This window comes from Salvia miltiorrhiza, chromosome 5 (genome assembly GCF_028751815.1).
Source record: "Salvia miltiorrhiza cultivar Shanhuang (shh) chromosome 5, IMPLAD_Smil_shh, whole genome shotgun sequence".
NCBI lineage: Eukaryota > Viridiplantae > Streptophyta > Magnoliopsida > Lamiales > Lamiaceae > Salvia > Salvia miltiorrhiza.
The window spans coordinates 39,911,358-39,936,093 of NC_080391.1; the positions used below are offsets into that span (position 1 = coordinate 39,911,358).

The 24,736-nt window shown below is 39.6% G+C and overlaps 1 protein-coding gene across 1 annotated transcript; it reads left to right on the top strand.

Annotated features, from left to right (window-relative positions):
- Nucleotides 1-5,819: 5,819 nt before the first annotated feature.
- Nucleotides 5,820-14,079, top strand: LOC131025918 (uncharacterized). Its single transcript, XM_057955696.1, has 11 exons — nt 5,820-6,458; nt 6,515-7,157; nt 7,673-7,818; nt 7,864-7,963; nt 8,084-8,190; nt 8,341-8,664; nt 8,973-9,407; nt 9,825-10,073; nt 13,502-13,609; nt 13,682-13,815; nt 13,920-14,079. Exons 1-11 carry the CDS (start codon nt 5,820-5,822, stop codon nt 14,077-14,079), a joined length of 3,045 nt encoding a protein of 1,014 aa, XP_057811679.1.
- The last annotated feature ends 10,657 nt before the right edge of the window (nt 14,080-24,736 follow it).

Here is a 24,736-nt window from a genome sequence, read left to right on the forward strand (position 1 = left end):
TATGCTTTAAATGGGGTGAAGCGAGGGAGATGGCAGACCTTCGGCTCTACGCCGGAGGAAGGCCGCGGCGGCGGATTCTGAGAGAAGCGCGGTCGACGGCGGACATGGGGGTGTTGTGGTTACTAGGAGGAAAAGAGGAACCAAGGGAGGCAGCGACGGCTCGCCGTCGCCAATGGGGGGAGAGCCGAGGGTGGTGCGGCCTATCACCGCTGCTCCTCCGGTGAGCTTTCGCGGCGGTGAAACTCACGGCTGAGAGAGAGGCGCCGATTTTGAGAGTTGAGAGAGAGTGATGAGCGGCTGAATAGGGTAGAGATGAAGAGGGAGTTATTTGGGCTTAGGCATTAAGTTGGGCTGATGGGTTTTAGGCTTTAGGTTGGGCTGATTATTTTTATTGAGTCTGGGCCTCCCTACTTACTCACTTGAGTTTTAATAATGTGGGCTGCATTTTAAGTTTGATTGGGCTGCGAATTGGATTTGGGCCTTGCATTTAATTATTTTGGGCAGTCCACAATATAATTAATTTAACTACCATTAGCTTGATTAATTATTTTTTTTAAAGTAAAATTGCATAATAATATTAATATTATTATTATTATTATGTGCATGAAAGCATGATTATTGATTATATGATTTAAAGCATGAAAGAAATTTGCATTAAACATTTAGCAAATAAAATCATTTTTGATTAAATTGGTTTTAATTATAAATCTAATTATTTAAGGAAATTGAGTAAGGATATTGTTGGTGTTCTTAGCTCAATAATTTAGTTTCCAATCTTTTTAATTAAATTTTGAAAACTCGGCTAAGTGAATCATAGGATGATATGCATTTCACCATGTCTTAAGATTAGATTCAGGAGACCTATTAAGATTATATATTTCTTGTAGGCTTCTTGGATCGTGAGGACTAGCGCTGCTATTCTGATTCAGAGTTAAGATTAAACTACAGGCTTTGCCTAAACAGGTGGGCTTACTTTCCAAATGTATAAAGTATGATCGAGTTATTAATAGGGCTGTAAATGAACAGAGCTATTCGCAAGCTATTCGAGATTCGGCTCGAAAAAAGCTCGTTCTCGATTCGATAATAAACGAGCCGAGCTCGAGCCTGATTTCGAGCTCGAAAATTTTATCGAGCCGAGCTCGAGCCTGACAGTGCTCGGCTCGTTGTGTTCGCGAACATGTTTGAATTCGATTGTTCGCGAACATGTTCGCGAGCCTGTTCACGAACCTTCAGTCGAGCCTCCAATCGAGTTAGTACACGAGCCTTAAACGAGTCGAACTCGAGTAACATATTAATTAAGAAGATTTTCTTAAATTTATAACAAATTCGAGCTTGAACATCATATATACGAACATCTAACGAGCGGAGCTCGAGCTCGATTTCGAATTCGACATTATCGAGCATCACCCGAGACGAACTAGAACCGAGCTCGAGCTTAGTAAGTGGGTGATGAGCCGAGCTCGATCATCAAGATAAAAGCTCGGATCGAGCTCGAGCCGAGCTCGAACACCCGAATATTTAAACGAGCCGAGCTCGAGCCTGCTAGTATTCGGCTCGGCTCGGCTTGTTTATAGCCCTAGTTATTAAGCTCTAAATGTTTCAATGAAATGCAAACTGTTTATCCAATAAAATGTTTATGTGCACTCTGCTCTGTTTAAGGCTCACAAAGTTAATCAATTGAGGTTCTCTTATGACCTAACACGTTGTCTGATAATCGTGTACACATGTTAGCTAACCTGGTGTGTTGATCTCCATCGGGCACTGACCAGAGGCGTTATAAAGGTGCTCGGCTGGATGTGTTCCGGAGCATGTGAAATATAAGGGCCTACCTGGGTAGCATTCCGAGGTCAAAGTAAACTTGTATGGGTTAACGCCCTAAGTTCAAGTAAGCAGGAGTAAAGGATCCGACAGTGGCTCAAAGGTCTAGGATCACAGCCAGTAACAGAAAGGGAGTGTGACATGTGCGCACAAATGAAAGAAATTATTTTAACATGCTTAGAAGTTCTTTCTATTTAAAACCTTCTAAGTTATGTCAATTATGATTGGATAAACTGTCTTTACGAAAATATGAAATGTTTCAGAAAATACTTGCCCACTGAGTACATTAGTACTTAGCCTCATTAGTACTTAGCCCAAATACTTTCAAATATTTTCAGGTTGGCTGGCTGGTGCTGACGGGACTGAGCTGAGGCTAGGGTTCAACTTCCTATTTAGTCTTCCGTTGTAGCACTAACTCTTATTTGTCTTTTGTTTTCTCCACTTAAGACTTTCATGTTATATTCCAAATGATATCTCTAATTGTGCTTAGAGATAGTTTATCCAGAGCTGGCGTTTTCACTAGCATTGTCTAAATATGCTGAACAAATTTTCTTTTGTTTCCTTGTTTTTACGTTGTTTCCTTAAATTAAATTAGGGTTTAGTTTTGCCTATATTTATGGCTGCATGTGAACGAAATCGGAACTTATAACTTATCTTTTATCAATCAAATAGTGAGTTTATTCTCTCTTGAGGACTTCGAGTTCTTCCTGAATTTTGCCAAAGCCAAAATTCAATTTATCGACGTAACGACGAGTTCAACCATCCCTCGTCGCGTGTCATTCAGCGTCCCCGAGTTGCTGCGTCAATCATACGTTGGGATTTAGGGATCTGTTCTCCTAGATCATTTCGTAGATTAGATTCAGAGGTTTTGGGATATTCCATCTTCTATCTTTACCTTTAAATTGTTATTCAAGTCTTCCGCATCGCGTGTTATTCGAACTGGTCGGCCGAGCTCAGATCGTCCGGCGAGGTTCATATCAATATTGATCTTAGATTATTTCTTTGATTGGTTTACGTTCTCTAGTACATATATATGACACTCAGATTTGTATTTGTGCATGCTCTTTGTTATTGTGAACTTGAGGAAGTTGGTCGGCTATAGCATGATGAAGAATCTTCGACATCCAATCTTCAATATTTCTCTTGTTGGATGTAAATGACACTCCAAGCAGCACATCAGTACCAATGAGATTGTGAAAAGCTCCCACTAAAACCTTGTTTAGACCATCTAACAAGTTTTATTTCTCAATGTTGACTTTGTGGTTCTTAAATCTTGTCAAGATCTAAGTCATAATGATCTTGTTTCCTATAGATCAAGTATTTTCAAGAAACATCGCAATCCTGAAAATGAGAACTTATATTTTCCTAGAAAATACTAGTATTCTCGTGTTTTCTTCGAATATCTCACAAAGTAACACTTCTTACTTTTGATTCCAACTAATCACTGAGCATTTTCTCTACATATGTAGCGCAACCCAGGTTCACATATGTGTAAGACTATGCTTCTTTCAATACCATAATCATATGATATTTATTCAACTGATTTAAGTGGAATTTGGTTCAGAATAAAAGCAATATTAAACAAGGCATGATCCCAAAGATACACCAGAAGTTTTGAGTGGCTCATTATGGATCTAACCATATCTAATGAAGTTCAATTTCTCATTTTGGATACCCCACTCAAATGAGGTGTCCCTATAGGAGTCCCATTGTGGATGAATTCCATACGACTTCAAGCAATCGACGAACGCATGGTTTAAGTATTTCTTTCTCGATTTAATCATAGAGTTTAAATACTTTTCCAAGTTAATTTTTTATTTCTAACTTAAGCTCTATAAATTTCTCAAAGCTTATGATTTGTATTTCATAAGATACACATTTACCATGAGAAATCATCTGCGAAAGTTGTTAAGTACGAATATCCACTTTCTGCTTGAGTTAGAAACGATCCACATATGAATATGTGATTCAACCCAAGTACTTCTTTAGCTCGTATTCCTTTCCCAGAAAGTGGCTCGTTAGTCATTTTACCCTTGAAATGTGATTTCACAAGCACTTTAAGACTTTACGTCAAAAGTGTGAGATAGCCTAACTTTCTGGATCTTGTTATTCATTTCTTGTGATAGTTTATTTTACACATTGAGGATATTTTATTCGCATCTAAGCTAATATGAATCATTCTCAAGAGAAATATTTTCATCTCCATCAAGTGAGGTAGAATAAATTCTATTAACAAAATGGAAAGAAAAACTTCAATGTCTAACACGACAATGGAAATTATATTCCTCGTAATGGCGAGAACAAAATAACAATCTAACATGTCGAAAACCCAAAGGTAGATCAAATCTATAAAACCTAATGCATTTAACAACAACTATTGCTCAATTACATATGCGCAATTCAATTTTCCTCGGTCTCATTCTCTTATTTTTAGTTAGACAACACACATTATAACAAATGTGTGAACCATAACTCGTATCTAATACCCAGGAGCATGAGTTGTTAGTAGACATGTTCACCTCAATGACAAACATACCAAAATCTGCAATCGAAACACCCAATGTTTTGAACATCAAGCAGTATCCCTTCCAGTGTTATTTTCTTGACAAAAGGGCATTTCATCTTTGGGTAACTTCTACTTCTTTTGGTTTCCACCTTAGGATGCAAAATTTAGTTCTTTGATGTTTCTTCTACCTCTTCTTTCCTTTTGGGTTAGAATTGGTAGAAGCATTAATCATAAGAACTCATTTATCCTTAGTAGAAGACGATTCAAAATCGTTCTTAACATGTTATGAAACTCGGGTAGTGTCGCCGTCCTATTATTCATTTGAATTTCACTATGAAGTTCTCAAATGAGACAGATCATTACTGCAAGATTAAGTTGATTGAGATAATATCGGATAGCCTCGTTCCAGTCGTAGCCAGCCTCTTAATTAACTCAATATTCTTCAAGACATTCTTAGAGACCTTATCTATCTCATGTAAACTGATCCTAAAGAGATCCATGAGTATCTTATACTTTATGGTCTTAGCTTCTAAAGCATTAACATTCTTCATGTGTATCAAAATCTCAATAGAAAACATGTGCTCACGTTGTTTATGCAGTTCCAAACTCATAGACACAAACATGACACATTTAGAAGAAGTTGCATCATCCATATGTTTCTTATAACTTTCATTGTCAAACATTTTGAAAGTTTCTAAAGTCGCATTAAAGATGATGTGGATTGATTTCTCCAAGACATATCAATCCTATCTAGCCTTAGCACCAAACGCAAATTGTGAGGGAAATCCAAAAAGTTTGACCCAGTCAATACATCGTATCCAACAAACATATCAAAACAATGGCAGATAAAACAGAGATAAAAGAAAGCAATAAAAAGAACCGAATCAAATAAGATCGCATTTATTTTACTAATCAAGCAAGGCATTATGTTTTGATTAACGAAGATGAAAAGCATGACGATTTTTCTCTCAACAAACCCTAACCCTAGCCGTTGATTTTTCCGTTCGTTCTGCCAACCATGACCTCCGCTTCCCAGCCGCCGTCATCGACGGACAGGGGTGCTCTCAACCTCCCCCCGATGTCGAACAATTTCCTGCGTTCCGCAAACCCTTTATCTACAGGACCTCTTCTCAACCCTAGTGCTGCGAGTTCTGGAGTGCAGCACAAGAAAGCTTCATCTGTTGAAATTTCGGGGACTACTAAGGATCATGATGCTGCTCTGCTGATTTCTTATGCGAAAGTTACGGCACCGCAACGAGTCAAGAAACCTGATCTGCCAGCACATAACTTTCGAGCCCTATGCCCGGTTCGACAAGGAGAGACTGGAATTCTCAAAGTTCCGAAGGAAATACATAACTTTCAAGCGTCAAAGTTTTAGTATGCGCTCATTGGTCGATTCATGATGAATAAAGGAGAAAAACCAAGGTCTACACGTGAACTCAAATCTGAGCTGCAATCTCTATGGAACATCTCTTCTCCATGGCATTTAATGCCGATGGGTAAAGGATATTACACGTTAAAATTCCATAATAAGGAGGATAAAGCGAAGGCAAAATCGCATCTTATTTGGGATCTTCCCGCAGGCTCTTTAAGATTGCGTGATTGGGTTCGTTACTTTAATCCTTACAAAGAATCTTCTTCGTTAGCACAAGTGTGGGTTAGAATTTATTATTTGCCTGTCGGTTTTTGGCACCCTGAAGTTTTAGCAGGCATCGGACGTTGGCTTGGGCAGCCTCTGAAAATTGATGGTAATTCTATGGATGATGAAGTTGCGCACTTTGCGAGAATTTTGGTGGAGATCGATTTAGCTCAACCTTTGCCAGAGACAATGGCTATTGATGACGGTGAATATTCCTTTAATATTGAATTCAACTATGAGTATCTCCCACTTTTTTGCACACGATGTAGAATAACTGGACACTCGGTGGATAAATGTCGGAAAGGGAAAAGGGTGACCAAGGCTGCTGAGGAATTAGTTAAACCAAAAGAACCTGAGTGGCATGCTGTTGGCAAAGATGTGAACAAACCCTCCTCCTCAGGAAAGGACGTGTCGAAGGAGCTTGAGAATATTCTAGCTGCTGAGCCAGAAGAGCAACAAAAAGGAGCTCGGGACCGAATCTCCTTGAAGCGATGTGTAAAAAGAAGATGGAAATGGATAAATCGCTGACGATAGATGGGAACATATTTCAGGTTTTGAATGATCTGGGATTTCATGACACGGAAGTAGGAGCTGCTTCACAGCAAGGTTTTCAGCAAGATCAAAACGTTGGTGGTCATCAAGATCTTGAGGTTACGATAGTTCAGGAAAATGAGCTTCATTCTCCGAGGCGGAATGAGGAGAATATTCATGCTACAGAAAGATCTGCTGGAAGGAAAGATTCTACTCGTCAAAGAGTTCCTTCAGACCATTTAGAGAAAAGAGTGGCTGGTGGTGGTCATAGTGAGATCGAGCTACAGAAGGTTTCTACTTCGGATGGTGAGAAAGACGTTTTAGAGGATACAGAAGGATTGACGGAGATGCACGTCTTGTCGTCAGGGAAAGCTAGTTCAGAGGAACGTGAGGAAACAAATATTGCTCTGGGGAATGAAGTCTCGATGGCAAAAGAGGATCCTCCCAAACACGGTCGAGGCCGTCCTACAAGGCAAGACCAGGCAGCTCGTAATCATAATAAAGCGCTCCTGATGCAACAAGAGAGTATTAAAAACCGTTTAAGGAAATCAGTGGAGGCGGGTCACAGGCCATGTGATTTCATGGTTGATTATAGTAACACTGATAGTTTACGAGCAATGGATAACGTTGTGCACAAGCAATGGGGTAATGAAGCGGATCTGGGTAACTCCCAGTCCAGGACACATCTTTAATTCTATGAATATCCTTGTTTGGAACGTCCGTGGTCTGACGGACGAATCCAAAAGTCTTCTTAAGGAACATTGTAGTTCTTTTTCCCCTTTGATCTTGGGTTTGATTGAGCCTAAGAAAAAGTTTCATAAAGTTAGACAGAGTTTCTGGAGATCTATTAACTTAGTTCCTCGACATCAGAATTGTAGACAACCTCGTTGCTCTAATATTTGGTTGTTGGCTCACCCTTCGGTGAGCTCTCAAATTGTTCACTCTTCGGATCAGACGATTATTGCAGACTGTACTTGGCAATCGAAGAGCCTCCATATTGTCGTGGTGCATGGAGCAAATGATAAAATTGCTCGTCGTTCTTTGTGGATTGAGCTTATCTCATTTGTTGACGGGAGCACGGTCTTCATTGGGGATTTTAATGCTGTCAAGGGCGCGCATGAGCGTCGGAGTTCGGTGGCTCCTTCTAGAAGCTCTTGAGTTCTGTGATTTTATTGAAGCCACTGAGTTCATCGAGTCTCCCTCTTCTGGTCTTCGGTTTACGTGGTCTGGTCGCCGTTTTCTTCCACGTCATGTGGAATCCTTGCTTGATAGAGCAATCTTCTCTTCCAGTTTTGCGGATCTTTGGACTGACATTAATACGCATGTTCTTCCGCATCTCACTTCTGATCATTCTCATTTGGTTTTGCAGTGTAGAGCTGGCTTGGATAATGGTCGACGTTCTTTTAAGTTCCTGAATATGTGGGTGACTCACCCTAATTTTCAGGAAATGGTGGATTCTTCTTGGACAGGTTCGGTGGATACTAGTTGTCCGATTTATAGGGTCATGTTCAAACTTAGAAGACTTCGCGGGGATCTTCGGGTTTAGAATAAAATAATTTTTGGGCATGTTGATATGCAAATTCATGAAGGGCAGCAAAAGCTGATGGAGGTTCAGAATAAGATATCGATTTTGGGGTACACTAACGAGTACTTTGACGAGGAGGTCGAGGCTCAAGCCTCTTTAAGCACTCTTTTGGTGAGAAAGAACAATCTTCTTCAGCAAAAAAGTCGTGCTAATTGGTTGACGGATGGGGATAGAAACAATTCCTTTTTCCATCGTCTCATTCGGTTTCGGAAGCAAAGTAAGAGAATTGAGCACCTTCGGATTGGTGATTCCATTTCTTAGGATCGGGAGACCATTCAACATCACATTATTGATTTCTTCTCAAACCTGTTTAAGGAGGAGGGGCAGGTTCACGTAGAGAGGGTTCTGCTTGAAGCGATTATTGATCAATATGTTTCTGACGAGCAGAATGATAATCTTACTGGTATTCCTGACGATGATGAAATCACGGCTTCGGTTTTTGGTATGGATGCTAATAGCTCTCCTGGGCCCGACGGTTTCTCTGGTCGTTTTTGCCAAAGTTGTTGGAACACGATCAAAGCTGACATCTTTGTTGGGTTAGAGCTTTCTTCCTCAACTCTTATTTGCCTGCTGGCTGTAATGCCAGTACTCTGATCCTTATTCCTAAAAAGGAGACTGTTGAGACGGTGGCGGATCTGCATCTTATTGTTCTTTCGAATTTTTTCTTCAAGATTATTTCAAAAATTTTGGCGACCATACTGAGTGTGGTTGTGGCGGCTGGTGTTTCACCCAATCAATTTGGATTCATAAGCGGTCGCTCGATTCATGATTGTATTATGCTGGAATCGGAAGGGTTCTGCTGCATGAATCGTACGGGGCGTCGATCAAACATGGCTTGTAAAATCGATATCCATAAGGCTTTTGATACGATGAGTTGGGATTTCATCTTTCAGGTTCTCCGTGTGAATGGTTATCATGAGAGATTTATTAGATGGATCTCTATCATCTTTACTTCTGCTCGCATCTCCATTCTTTATAATGGGCAGTTGAGTGGCTATTTTGCGTGTTCTAGAGGGGTGCGACAAGGAGACCCTCTCTCTCCTATTCTTTTTGGTATTGCTGAAGATGTCTTGAGCCATTTGTTCTTGAACTGTGTCCGATCTAAGCATCTGGTCCCTATGGATTTTAGTCGGAGGTCTCTATTTCCCACTCATCTTCTCTATGCGGATGACATCTTGATCTTTTGTAAAGCTACTGTGAAAAATGCGCGTAAGATCAAAGAGATTCTCGACCTCTATGGTGAGCTTTCTGGTCAGCTTTGTAATCCTGTCAAATCTCACGTGTTTTTTGGCTCTGGGTTTCTAACTCTATCAAGAATGGGGTTACTCGTGATTTGGGGTTTGCTTTAGGATCCTTGCCGGTTACTTATCTGGGTGTCCCTCTGTTTACTGGTCATATTCGGGCTTCGCATTTTACGGCCATTTATGACAGGATTGTTAACAAGTTCTCAAATTGGAAGGGTTTACATCTTTCTATGGCAGGTCGTATTTGTTTGGTTCGCTCTGTCATCCAGAGCTCGGTTACACATTCGATGATGGTGTATCGTTGGCCCAAGTCGCTTATTTACAGTCTGGATAGGAAGTGCTGCAACTTCATCTGGACTGGCAATGTGAACAAAAAAGTCGTCTTGTCCGGTTAGCTGGTCCCGGGTTTGTGCCTCTTGCGCCGAAGGCGGTTTGGGGATTAGGTCGTTCTCGACTATGAATAAGAGTTTTTTGATGAAGATGGCTTGGAACCTGGTGCAGGGTAAGGACTTCGCTCATTCTATCTTGAGCACGCGGTATTTGACAAGGTTCGGTTATGCCAAAGCTTATCTGGCGTCTTTCCCGTTTTGGATGGGAATTCAGGAGCATGTGAATAATTTGATTGATCACTCTTATTCTTACGTTGGGACTGGTGATCACACGTACTTTTGGCGTGATGATTGGCTGGGTTATAAGTTGTGGGAAAAACTCCATATTCCGCCTTTTATGCTGGATTTTCTTAATCAGGCGGTAAGTGATTATTTTTTTGACGAAATCTGGCATTTCACTGCTATCTTATCATCTTTACTTAAATCGATCAAGCGGAGCTATCACGACTAAAATTTCTAAGGCATCATTGGGTAGTTCTCAAACGATTTGTAAGAGGACTCATCATTCAAATCGTATATGCAGTGGACCTAAAACGGTAACATAAAACTTTTCATTCATTCAATCATTTATTTCTTTTGAAACCTTAAAAACATTTGGACAGTAAATGTCCCTTTCATAAAAATTTTCTTAAGTCGGAAAGATTAATGGAATCTAACTCGACCATAAATTCATTTATTCGTTAAGGGCTCGGGTAGTCCCAAACACGACATACATACATACATACATTGGTTATATGAGTCAAAGGCTCAAAATAACAATATGAAAGCGATAAGCAATTCATATAACATCGTTCATTGAAAGCGCGCACTTCTTAAAAACTTTGAAAGCATTTAAAATCATTGAAACTTTTAAGTCGTACCTTTTTGTTGCGGCAGTGTGACGGCGAGCTGAGGGTCAACAAATTTCTTAGAAGCCTAGAGGTACTATTCTAGACTTGACATCAAAAAGCTTATGGTTATCAGAGACATGAAAGAAAACTTATGCTCTGATACCACTCTGTCACACCCCAATTCTGGAAGGAATAAACTATAATCGAGGTGCAACTAATTCATAGAAATAAATAAGGAACAACCTTGTTAAAACCCGAATAAAATAACAAGTCGGGCTAGTCCCCTTTGGATCACAAGTTTAGTGTCATGCTTCTGATAACCAACATTTAGAATGAAATACTTGTGAAATAATAGTCTCGGCTCAACAAAATATATATATATATATAAAAGTTGAGAGTCTAAGCTCGATAAGAAACATAATTCAGAATTTACATATAGGTCTTAAGTCAGAGAAACAAAAGACAAAAGAGCTAATGCAACAGCGGAAGACAAAATACAGAGTTGAACCCTAGCCTCAGCTCTGCCCCGTCAGCACCGACCAATCAACCTGAAAACATTTGAAAGTAATTTTGGGCTAAGTACTAATGTACTTAGTGGGCTAGCATTTTTATAAACATTTCATAATCATAAGAGCATTTTATCCAATTATACTTGACATGACTTAGAAGATTTTAAATTGAAATAACTTCTAAGCATGTTAAAACATTTCATTATATTGCGCGCAATTGTCACACTCCCTTTTCGTTACTCGTTTCTGATCCCGGACCTTTTAGCCACCGACGGATCCATTACTCCTTCTTACTTGAACTGAGTGCGTAACCCAGTCAAGTTCCCATTTGGGACCCAATGCTCCGGAACACATCCTGTCGAGCACCCTTATAACGCCTCATACATGATTAGTGCTCGAATGGAGATCAACCCACCGAGTCAGCTAATAGGTGTACACAATTCTCAAATAACGTTTTAGGTCATAAGAGAACCTCAATTGATTCGTTGTTGCGAGCCTTAAACAGAGCAGAGTGCACAAAATATTTTATCGGATAAACAGTTTTCATTTCATTGAAACATTTAAGCTCAATAGCTAAATCTTACATTTGGAAAATAAGCCCACCTGATTAGGCAATGCCTGTGGGTAAATCTTAACTCTGAATCGGAATAGCAGTGCTAATCCTCCTGACGTTCAAAGCCTACAAGAAATCTATTCTTAATAGGTCTTTTAAATCTAAACTCAAGTCCCGGTAAAGTGCTTAACATTCTATGATTCACTTAGCCGGGTTTTCAAAATTTAAAGAATAAATAATTGAAAACATTTCTCTTGAGTTAAAAACACCAACAATATTCTTACTCATCTTTCTTTTGTAATTGGAATTATAAATAAAACCAATTAAAACGTGATGCAATGCATGACTCATTTCATAATTAAGCCTAAAAAGTATTTACTAAAAAGTGCACAAGAGTTCTACATCTGTTCTGCTTGGTTACGTTAATCAGCTCTGGTCTCTACCAGCTCTGGCTATCCCAGCTCTGCCCTACAGCTCGGGCGTTCCAGCGGGTTCGTTCCAGCTCTGGCGTTCCAGCGCAGCGAAGTCGTCTCTAGCCGAGCAGAGGGATCGAGTCTCCCGAGCAGAGAAATCACTTCCCCGCTGACAGAGAAATCGCTTCCCCGCTGAACAGAGAAATCGCTTCCCCGCTGACAGAGAAATCGCTTCCCCGCAGAACAGAGAAATCGCTTCCCCGCTGACCTTCGACTCCGCTGGCCTTCGACTCCGCTGCTCTGCTTTCATGCTCTGCCCTCATCTCTCCGCCCTCATCTCTCTGCCCTCATTTCTCTGCCCTGCTCTTCTGCTCTCATTTCTCTGCCCTGCTCTTCTGCTCTGCTCTTCACCCCCAACCTCTGAACACCTCACCGATCATCACCTTGGTAACGGCGAAGAGCCTGTACCTCCATCTGTTTTCGGCGACCGCAGCAACCATGGCCTCCCCCCCTCTTAACTCTCATCTACTCTCGACTCTCATCCAAAACTCCAATTTAGCCACCATTCAACCCACGCAACCAACTTCCATAAAAACCATGCTCAAGACTCGAAACTAAAGCAGCACAGTTCATAACTCTACCTTTCCTTATTCATTTAACAGTTATGAAGCTAAAACACATATAAACACACAAATACATGGACATGCATTTTGAATTATTGGACGAAAAGTGAAGTAAAGAAGCAGGGGAGTTTAAAGGTGAAACCTTGGCTTGGATTTGCTGGGTGAATCGTTGGCTGCTGTTCTTGGAGTTCAGTGTTCGAAGCTCAGTCCGGGAGAAAACGAGAGAGAAGTGAGTGAATGAGAAGAGAAAGATCGGAGTGCAGCAAAGGAGATATATATATTGAAGAGAGAGAGAACATTGAGGCGGTGGTGGTGGTCGAAAATATCAAGGAAAGAGGTGGGTTGGGCTTTGATGGAAGATGATGGGTTGGGCTTTCATTTATGCACTCAAATGTGAATAAAACATAAGGCCCAACATGAAATAAATCTCAACACACCTAAAATGCTTGAAAGCTTAATTAAATAAATATGCAATGCATATAAATTTAATTACTAAATTTACAAATGCTTTTGTAAATCATTTTTGTTGGAATTAAAAATAATTTCTTTTTCTCAATACGGCGTGAATCATCTTAAATCTAAGTTCAAAAATTATTCTAAACTTAATATAAATGGGCGGGGTGTTACATTCGTGGTTGTTTCCACTTTAAGGGTGGGGTCGGTTTTGCTTTTGAAGCCGAGTTACTTGCTGCCATTTACGCTATTAATATTGCCAATAATAGAGGATGGCGTTCCCTTTGGATAGAGGCAGATTCTACTTATATTGTTAACCTTTTGAACTCTCATTCTAATGATGTCTCGTGGCGTTTTATGGCTCTGTGAAAGAGGACTATCAGTTTGCTCTCGAATTTTAACATTCAGGTGTCTCACATTTACAGGGAAGGAAACAATGCAACTGACCTTATGGCTAATCAAAATCGTTCGGAGGGCTGGTGGCCGTTTGCGATTGATGAGATTAAGGATGCCGTGGTTTTAGATATGGCCACGCATAGCAGGATCCGTCTTAAATTCTAATGGTGTGGTTTTGGTTTTTTAGTTTAGTTGGGGACTTTTTTCGAACACCTGGTGCTCTCTGTTGGGTGGGTTCTTTTTGGAGGCGGCAGTTCAGTTGCTCGTTTTGCTATGTGCCTGGTTGGCGCACTCTCTTCTGTTGGTGGGATCTTTGGGGGCGTTGTGTTGATAGTATTTGGGTGGAACGGCCCCTTTTCTTGAAAAATGGGTTTGAGTTCCTCTGGGGTTTTTCCTCGAACACTTGGTGCTCTCGTTTTCTGGCTTTTAGATGCAAAGGGCTGGTTGCTCGTTTGGTTTTGGAGCGTCATGCTGCTGATGGTGGCTGGGTCGGGCAGCCTCTCTGTCTTTTTGCAAGATCTCGAGCGTGCTCGGAGCTGGGGATGAGAAGGTCGTCCATTGGCTGTTCTGCCGTGCCGGAGGGAGTCTAGCTGGAATTGGGCGCTACATTTCTCCGAGCTCTTGGTGGGTCTGGTGGTTAGTTGGTTTTACAGCTGCGTTGATTTGTGCTCTGTTCGGAGTTGCTTCGTTGAATGCGTGGTGGTCGGATCGCGCTGCTCTTGAGGTTCCAACTTCTCCTGGCAACTCCGGTGCTTCTAAAGGCTGTTTAGTTTCCAGCGACGGAGTCTCACCGGCCGAAGCTTTCAGCCTCTCATCTCTTTTGGATGTTCTCGTTCGTGGGGTATTACCGGCGACGACGTCTAACCGGCCGATTTTTTACCTTCTGGGTGTGCTTTTTCGGGTTGGTGGTTGTGGAGAGCTCATGGCAACGGCGTATAACCGGCCGTGTAGCTTTCTTTCGTTCTCTTTATTTGTTCTGTTCGGGCTAACGGCGACAGCGTCTTACCGGCCGTGTAGCCTTTTCTGGTTGGCATTTTGGCGACGGCGTTTCTCCGGCCTTTTGCCTTCGCTCTTTTGTTTTTGTGGGGGGAGAGCCGGGATTGTTTGGGGACGATGGTTAGGCCGGAGTTCCGGAAACTTTCTCTTCCGCTTTTCCCCTCTTTTGCTTTCGTTTTTAGACGGGTACTCTTTTCCCTTTTCACGGTTTTTCCCACTGGGTTTTCCGTGAAAAAGTTTTCATAAGGCTCGGCCCTTAATCTGCTTTTCTTGTGCTTTCAAGGGTTTTTTTTAGGTTTTTTCTTTTCGTTTTTCTAATAAAATCGCATTTAATAAAATGTTTTGATTAACTCCCACTAATTTTAACATATCTTATGCCCCCAAACATAAAATATGGATTTATAATCAATATAAATCTTAGTGGTCCACGATCTAAGTCAATATTATGCAGCCTCTGCTTTTCTTATGACTAGAATAATATCACTTAGTAGGCCTCTACGCCAATTGCAACAACAATTTTTGCAACTCTTGGTTGATTAATCTAATTAATTTGTGTCCTGAAACCATTCTGGCTTATTTGCATCACAACATTATCTAAGCAAGTCAACCCCATCACACGGTGCCAACCTATGAATGAGCTTTGGCCTTGTCAATTCAGAGCATACAATTTTATGTAAATACCATTGGACAAAAAGGTTAGTAAACTCAAACAATTATGATGGATGACACACTTGGCTTCAAACAAAGACTTGCATTTTGTGGGGATTTAACATGTTATACTAATTGCTTATATTTAATATCCAATATTAAATAGCAAAACAATTATTGGATGCCGCTTACCCAGGCATACAAATTGCGGATCACACATACGCCTACCCATACATATTACGAACCTACATATACAGGGCACTGCCTATCCAAGCATAAAAGCGACCTCTAACTACTATAGTTAAATAATAATAAGCCTAAAATCAAATAACATGCTTATCACAAAACAACATAGAATCTCTACGAATAATATTCATTAATCTAATTAAAATTTTATGCTCTAATAAAAATATGGGTTAATCAATTAGTATTAATTTAAAATTAAAACAATTCTATTATTATTTTAAAATTATGATAAATCTCAAATTACACATATTAATTCCAAATTAATATAATAATTTATTTAATATTACCATTTCAAAATGATAAAACCATGGTTAATTAATCCAATTAATGAATTAGTCAATTTATATCAAATTCCAAATTAATATACATATGCATTCAATATTATTATTTCAAAAAAATTAATAATAAATCAAGATTCATTAATCTAATTAATTTATAATAATTTCATATTACTCCCTCCGTCCCACTGAAGATGATACATTTTTTTTCGGCACGGGATTTAAGGAGCTAGTGTTTAGTAGTTTAAGTGTAGTTGGTGAATTTAGGATTAAGTCATTACCTATTTAATTAAATTTTATGAATTATTTTTAAGTAAATAATTTAAAAATAATCATCTGGATATTTTTTATTTTTTATTTAATGTATTTTTAAATAATCTTAATTTTTTTCTGTTCGCATGCTTTTAACTAAAGACAAATTTGAAAAAAAAATTATAAACCAAGTACAAATTTCAAACTTTAACAGAAATCTGAATTTTGGCATAACACATGGAAAAGTTTGGCGGCAGATTTGATTTAGTCAAAATACGTTCGAAATTTCCCACCTAAATACACTTCACCTACTCCTATAAAATCTAAATTCCCATCATATTCAAAGGAAAAAGATCAGAAAATCTGAGATGGTGAGAAAAGGAAAAAAAAAACTTCTAATGCTCTAAAAACTGAAGCCAAGTGCAGCCACCATGGGGAAGAAAGAGCTATCCACCAAGCAACGAAATCAAATCGTGCAATTCATCCTTCATTGGTCAATCAACGGCAAACCACCTTGAGGCAAGCTGTTGGAGGCGCAATTGAAGTGGTCCGTCTCGTGATTTACCATTTATCGGTTATGGGGGAGGGGGGGCTGTAAAAAAACAACAAGAGAAAGGGAAGTCATTCATCTTGTTAGCGGTAAGAAAAACAGAAAAGTGGAGAGAAAAATATACTTAGACATCACACTAGTCTCTAGCCTAGAATACACAAAAAGAGGCACAGTTGGGAGATGGGTGTGGAAATAGCAAGAGCACAGTTGGGAGATGGGTGAGTGCAGGGCTGATCAGGGCTCATACTTCAGCCATTAAACCGGATTTGACAGCCCCAAACAAAATGCTAAGGATGAGATTTTCACTAGAGACCTTAGAGGTGGATAGGGTTTTAAACAAAATTAGGTTTAGGAATATGCACAACATTGTGCATATAGATGAAAAGTGGTTTTATATAACCAAGGGGTCACACAGATTCTATTTAGCCCCAGAAGAAGTGGAGCCACATAGGACATGTAAAAGTAAGAAATTTATAGGTAAAATCATGTTTATGTGCTTTGTGAGCAGACCAGTGTTTGGAGGTAATGGAGAAGTCTTATTCGATGGCAAGATTGAGATATTTCCCTTTACAAAGTAAGTACCTGCCAAGTGGAACAGCAAAAACAGAATTGCAAGCACACTAGAGATCAAACCTATCGAATCTATCACAAGGGAGGTGATTAAGAAGTGTTTAATAAATAGGTATGTAGTGGCAGCCACATTTATCATTAAATGCATGGCAGCCAGCTGTATGCTTACTACCAAGTTCATTTAATGCTTTAAAGGCAATGAAGATCATATTTATGCTTACTACCAAGTTCATTTAATGCTTTAAATGCATGGCAGCCACATTTATGTTTACTACCAATACATTTAATGCTTTTAAATGCAGTGGTAGCCACATTTAATGCTTTTTAATGCCTTTAATTGCAAATAATACCTGCAATTAAAGCTAAATGGCCAGCATGTATCTTGGATTAATACTCGATTTGCCCGAGGATCGTCTCTTGGATTATCTTAATTCACCATATATCGATAAAACTTAGCATGCTCCTATTAATTTAATTACTGCACCGAGGAGTTCAGAAATACCTGAAGAATTCCTAAGAATTCATCATTTGTCGCTGAATAGGTCAGCCAACTTCAACCCTTTGTTTGAAGCCTCAAAATTCCTCCAATTGTATTTTTCCCAGAAATATGACTTCTTTCTTTTCGAAAGAGCTTTCCGTGGCCGCCTGTTTCATCCAAATCCTAGTTCTGTAGAAGAAGTTATGGCCGTTCTTCAGAAACTGCCATAACTTGATTTCCTGCGAAAATCTGACTCCAGCTCTGATCTTCAGGACTGTATCTCGCTCAATCCCCGACGTCGGATGGACGACGATCTTCGAAGATTCCCCAGAGAAATTACCCACTCAACAGGCGCCGCTCAACTCTCACAGAAAACTTAATTCTCCGTAGTTTAAATTTATGTCTGGTGTGTTATGTTCTGAGAGCTGAACTGTATTTATAATTATAAATACAGGATATGGGCCAGACTTATGAGTTAGGTTATTTTTCTCCTACTGGGCTCAGGAGTCTTTGGGCCAGCCCAGGGATCAAACACAAGGAATAAAGATGGGCCTCAAATGAATTAATTCTTATGATCAGCGCAGATCATTAATTCATAAATATTAATTAATTCCACTAGAGAATCAATATTGACTTACCCTTTTATTGCCGATGATGAGTCGAGGCTTGTATTTAGACTTATCGAACCCTCGTATTTAAGATATCCAACATCCATTAATTAATTAAAGCTTCTGACAGCTTATATTAATTAATTTTTTTATTAGTCCTTAAGTAGTACCACTCAACCTTATTATTGCACCTGAACTTAATCAACCTGCAGGGTTTAGTACAATAAACCTTTTGAGCTCCTTAAGGGTATGTTATCATCCTATACCGGATACGGTCACCTAATACAGATTACCAAATGTCAATTATAAATTGCTATCACTCAAGATACAGAGTACTCAAGTTAATATGTAACTCTCACCCATAGTAAGTCAAAGTGATACACAAATTCATATTTACACCTGAAATCTTATTAGGATTTAGGTCTCATTAAGTCACCGAGATCTTGATTCTTCACTTAGGTCTGATAGAAGAATACATCTCACTGTGATCCTATCAATACGTTTACACGCACCAATATAGACAAGTATTCAAGACAAACTACTTCTATCTATACTGCAACCTGTTGGATTTGTATACTGAAAGCAAGAACGTTTTATGCTTGTATACAATGTTTCCTAAGTTCACTATCTAATCACCTATCTGATTGTGTTCATGATTGCATATGTATGTTCTTTATCTCTATATAAGTAGATTATATGGTGTGTTGTAGATCACAAAAGACCATATAATTGGAATAACCTTAAGAGATATAATATGATCACAGCCGAAATAACTCTAGGACAAGTTATTGGTTTAGGCTGCAGTATAGATGGAAGTAGTTTGTCTTGGCTACTTGTCTATACTGGTACGTCATTACGTATTGATAGGACCACAGTTTGAGATGTATTCTTCTATCTGACTTAAGTGAAGAATCAAGATCTCGGTGACTTATAAATCTTAATACTAATAAGTATTCAGATATATATATTAATTCGTATATCACTTTGACTTACTATGGGTGAAAGTTATATACTAACTCGAGTACTCTGTATCTTGGGTGATAGCGGTTAATATATGATATTTGATTATCTGTATTAGTACCCGTATCCGGTATAGGATAATGACATCCCCTTAAGGAGCTCAATAAGGTTTATTACGCTAAACCCTGCAGGTTGATTAAGTCAGGTGTAATAATAAAGTTTGAGTGGTACTGCTTAAGGAATTATAAAGAGATTAATTAATTTAAGCTGTCAGAGCTCTAATTAATTAATGGATGTCGGATATTTTAAATACGGAGATTTAATAAGTCTAAATACAAGCCCCCGACTCATCACCGGCAATAAAGGGGTAAGTCAGTATCGGTTCTCTAGTGGAATGAACTGATATTTATAAATTAATTATGGTCTGGGCTGACCATAGATAAATTAATTTATTTGAGGCCCATCTTTATTCCTTGTATCTGGTCCCTGGACTGGCCCAAAGACTCCTAGCCCTAGTATAGAGAGAACACGCCTCCTACATTATTTTCTGGCGCCTTCTACGTATTTAATTCTATTAAAATACAGCTGTCAGCTCTCAGGAAAAAAGACTGATAAAATATTAGGGTTTTGAGAGAGCTGTGGGGCGAAGGAAAAACGTGTGGAGCATTCTCTCTTGGGACTTTCATAGATTGTTGTCCATCCAACGGTGAAAGCTGAGCGGGATACAGTCGAGAAGATCAGAGCTGGAGTCAGTTTTTCGCAGGAAACCAAGTTCTGGCAGTCTCCGTAAAACGGCCATAACTTCCTCCACAGAACTCCGATTCAGACGAATCAGGTGGCCACGGAAAACTCTCTCGAAGACGAAGAAGTCGTATTTCTGGGCGAAATACGATTTGAGGACGTTTGAGGCTTCAAACGAAGGCTTGAAGCTGACTGGTCTGTTCAGATACGAATCTGCGAATTCTTCTGAATTCTTCAGGTATTTCTGAACTCCAACGTGCAACTGTTAAATTCATAGGAGCATGTTAGGATTAATCGTTGTATGATAAATTAATAATAACCAAGAAACGATCATCGGGCAAAGCGGAACGTTAATTCAGTTTAATATTCCTTCACAACCTAAACCAACAACTCGTCCTAGAGTCATCTCGGCTGTAATCAATTTTATATCTCATAAGGTTATTCCAATTTTGTGGTCTTCTGTGATCTACAACACACCATATAATCTACTTATATAGAGATAATTGGACATACATATGCAATTATGAACAATTCAGATAGGAGATTAGATAGTGAACTCGGGAATCATTGTATACAAGCATAAAAGTTCTTGCTTTCAGTATACAAATCCAACATAGCAAGTGTAAGCAAGAACATTTTCATTCAACAAGACAACGTGTAATACCCGTGCTTTTTATGACATGTTTAGTTGCTTAAGTTTGAGTATCTTGGGATTCGATCCCTTGTTTGATTTATTTTTATGTAACGATGCGATGTGTTATATGAAGTTCTAGTTTTGATGGAGTGATGTTATGATGTTTTTCAATTGATGTGAGAATGATGTGGGATTTTATATCCGTATTTGAGTTCGAGTATTTGAATAATTAGAAATAATTATTTGAATGAGAACGATGAACTCAGAATTTAAATCTGAGTCCGTTTAAACGTTTTTGAAATTTTAGACTTTTTGACGATGAATAGTAAATACTACTATTTCGTCTTTTTGTCGACTTTCGAAAATCTTACGTGCACGTTGTCGGGAAATATTCTTAGTTTTTCGATACGAGTCCAACGACGAAAGTTTTTATTTTTGAGCGATGAGTGAATAGTAAACCAGAATTTCTCGATAAACGAACCAAGCTCGTTTATCAGAATTTCGAGAACGAACTTACGTTTTCTATATTTATATAGAATTACGAGTGTGATGAAAGTGAGTAGGAGTCGAGAGGGCGAGTAACGAAGAGTACGAGTAATTAGTCGTTAAAACGAGATATTTAACGACTAAGTAGGATTAACATCCTAAATATCTAGGACTACCCTACCTAGTCTACGCCCCTAAACCGCCTATAGGCTATTACCTTTCTATAAAAGGCGGATGTGGGTCAGCCCCACAGCCATCACTTTCACGCCTGCACACACACACAACACCAAGAACACGCACCACCTTTGAAGCTTCTTCAAGCTTTTGAGCTCCGATCCAAGCACCGAGTCAGGCGCCGATCATCTTTTTGAGCACGTATCTACGTAGGTAACTTCTCAACCTACGTTTTGATCGGTTTTCTTTTGATTTTTGTCAACGTCGAAAAACGTCGATTCTCGACTTTATTTTGAAACAATGATGGATCGTCGTAAGTTTTTAGTATGTTGTTCTTGGGTAGATGTTGAGCATGTTTAATGAAAGAGTTAAGGTTGGTTCGAACCGTAGCAAGGGAACCCAAGAGGGCAGCCCGGCTATGTTCTTTGTCGACGTCACTTGTTCTTCGATTTTTGTTAATCGATGTAACTTGTGTTTTTGTGTTTTAGGAGCATGCTAGGTTTGATCTTTGTTTATCTTTATTTTTACCAAGCATGATAGATAATAGGTTGTACTGTGCGTGAAACTTAGTAATGCATATTAGGGTTTACTTGATTTCTGTGTTCTAAGTTGAGTATTGAGCATGATAAGTTAAGTTTAAGGTTTTAAGGAAGTGTTAGATCGAGAGAGAAGCATGAATAGGATTTTTGTTGAGCATGATAAGTTAAGTTAAGGTTTTGAGGAGTGTTAGATCGAGAGAAAAGCATGAATAGGAAGTTGTTTAAGTTGCAGAGCATGTTTGAGTGTTGAACTATGAGAGTTAGTGCGTGATTTCCAGCTCTGTCGAGCTAGTCAGCTCCGGCGGCGAAATCCAACTCTGAGCGAGTGGATTCAGCTCTACCGAGCGAGTCAGCTCTGGCAGTTGAAGTGCTGTTGAACTCAGCTCTAACTATCGAAGTTTAACTCCTTGAGTCAACTCTGGAGGATTCCTCTGGCAGTCGATCTCTATGGCGAGTGATTCTTCTGGCAGTCGATTCCTCTGGCGAGTGATTCCTCTGGTAGTCGATTCCTCTGGCGAGTGATTCCTCTGGTAGTCGATTCCTCTGGCGAGTGATTCCTCTGTCAGTCGATTTCCTCTGGCGAGTGATTCCTCTGGAAGTCGATTCCTCTGGCGAGTGATTCCTCTGGAAGTCGATTCCTTTGGCGAGGCGATTCCTCTGGCAAGGCGATTCCTCTGGCTGGGCGATTCCTCTGGCAAGGCGATTCCTCTGGCTGGGCGATTCCTCTGGCTGGGCGATTCCTCTGGGGAGGCGATTCCTCTGGCTGGGCGATTCCTCTGGCTGCGCGATTCCTCTGGCTGGGTGATTCCTCTGGCTGGGCGATTTCTCTGGCTTGCGAGTCAGCTTTGGCTTGAGAGTCAGCTCTGACTGCCAAGTCAGAATTAGGTGTTAAGTTTTATTTCCCTATTTGAGCTTAAGTATAGGATGTTAGTTTTCTGTTAATGTTCCTTCTTCTTATCGATTCTTTATAACAATGAAGGTTCGTTTGGGAAGCAACGACTCGAGAGAGAGAGTGACGTACTTGTTTGCAGAGACGCAACGAGGTGGGCTTTTTACGCTAAAATCAAGATGTTTACGCGTTTGATATTATGATGTATTGATGTATGATGCATGATGTATTGTCGTATTGATGTATGATGAATGACAAAATGGATGTTAAATTGATGTTTTATTTTCTTTCAGAGCATGAACTGAAAATATATTTTGAAGTTATTGTATTGCCAAATATTGATGATTTAGTATGTTATCTATCTGCATGAGTAATGATATCGGTTCTACGCGAGGTAGAATTAGTGTACACCGTGATCGTGAGTCAGCTTCCAGGTTGGCCAATTGCAGTGCTGCAGAGGGAGGCCTCCCTCTCAGTAAATTGATGTTTTATTTTCCTTTCAGAGCATGAACTGAAAATATATTTTGAAGTTATTGTATTGCCAAATATTGATGATTTAGTATGTTATCTATCTGCATGAGTAATGATATCGGTTCTACGCGAGGTAGAATTAGTGTACACCGTGATCGTGAGTCAGCTTCCAGGTTGGCCGATTGCAGTGCTGCAGAGGGAAGCCTCCCTCTCAGTACATACGTTAACAGATACGATACTTACTTGAAACATAGACTGGCCAGTCAACTTTGAGAACGAAAATGAATTTAGCAATCATAAGGCTTTGGATAAATCCCCTTATGCTTTGTTTAAAGTATGGCAATTACAATTTATAGCTTTATAAAGCATGATATGTGATGTTTTGGCATGTGTTCACTGAGTGCTTTTGTACTCAGCCCTGCATATGTTTTTCTAAAAATGTGCGGGTTGAGCCGGTGTGATGATGGTGCTGCAATGAGCAGAGTACGGGGTTGTTAATAAATATGTAACCTGTCTAGAATATGTCTTCATACATATGTCTAGCTACTTTTCCGCTGCAGAGTACTTTTAGTACAGTTATGTCGTACTTTAAGTTTAAGATGATGTTTTGTTGATGTAATAACTTGATTAACGTCTTATTAAGTTTTATGTCATCTTTCTTTAATGCTTAATCTGAGTCTTACGCTGTCTTTCATTAGACTGTATTATTTTGCATTAATGAGTATTAATTGACTAGTCTTATTAAAATGAGTAAGTTTGATGGTTTTAAATGACGCCCCTTTCTTCCCCTTCTTCTTTAACCCCGTCCCTAGTCGTGGATCACTCGGCCTAGCTATCCCTAGCTAGGGCGGGCTGCGACAGAGTGGTATCAGAGCTTTGGCTTGTAAGTTAAAGCTCTGAATTAGAAGTCTTGAGTTAAGTCTAGAATGAGTCACTAGGCTAATAATTATTAACAACCGTAAGCTCAGCGCACCATCACACCAAGCTCAACGAGGTATGTGAAAATTTCAAAGTTTATTCATTAAATATTTGAAGAGCATGAAGTTGACATGATGAACTATGATGTTATACTTTGAAAATGCATAGCTTGAGTTTGAGCAGGACAACATAATAACTCGTTATTAATTATTATGTTGCATGAATTATGTAGTGACGTATGATGTGACATTTTTGTGATGTGAATTGTTTGAGCAGTTGAGTTGAGTCACGATGATTTAGATACAGGAATCTAATATCATTGTTTAGAAAGATTTTCTACTAAGTAGAGGGATGAAATGAGAACTTAAAGCTTAAGCTAGAGAGATTAGCATTTGCTTTTAAGTACTTGTTTGTTTGAGTTTTGATTGTGCTTGTTTATGTTTCCTAAGTTGAGTCGGGTTAGTACTTCGAGTCACCTTTAAGTTTTCCTTATAGGATGGATAGGATTATCCGCACCGCGCGAAAGCGGACGACAGCGAGATCGACCCCGGCACAGGTCAGGCATGAGTACGAGACATATGGCATCTGCTACCGAGACACGATGGCAGAGTTCCTGGCGCACTACCATAGACTGTGGCTAGAGGCCAGCCTTCGAGCAGAGGTTACTGGTCTTGATGGCATCATGCGCCTAGTCAGTGTGCTACCGGACGAGTGGCAGAGATGGGCAGGAGCTATGGCCCCCCATTATATCTACCACGTGGGACAGGCCTTTGATCTCTACGGAGACTTCACTGGTTTCGTGGCCGTGT

Excerpts from the sequence above, each read along its gene's own strand:
- LOC131025918 (XM_057955696.1), top strand. The coding sequence starts at position 5,820 with ATGGGTAAAGGATATTACACGTTAAAATTCCATAATAAGGAGGATAAA. Across the intron at positions 7,964-8,083 it reads GGTGGATTCTTCTTGGACAG|GGCAGCAAAAGCTGATGGAG; the intron begins GTTCGGTGGATA and ends AAATTCATGAAG. Across the intron at positions 9,408-9,824 it reads TATCAAGAATGGGGTTACTC|GGTAAGGACTTCGCTCATTC; the intron begins GTGATTTGGGGT and ends AACCTGGTGCAG.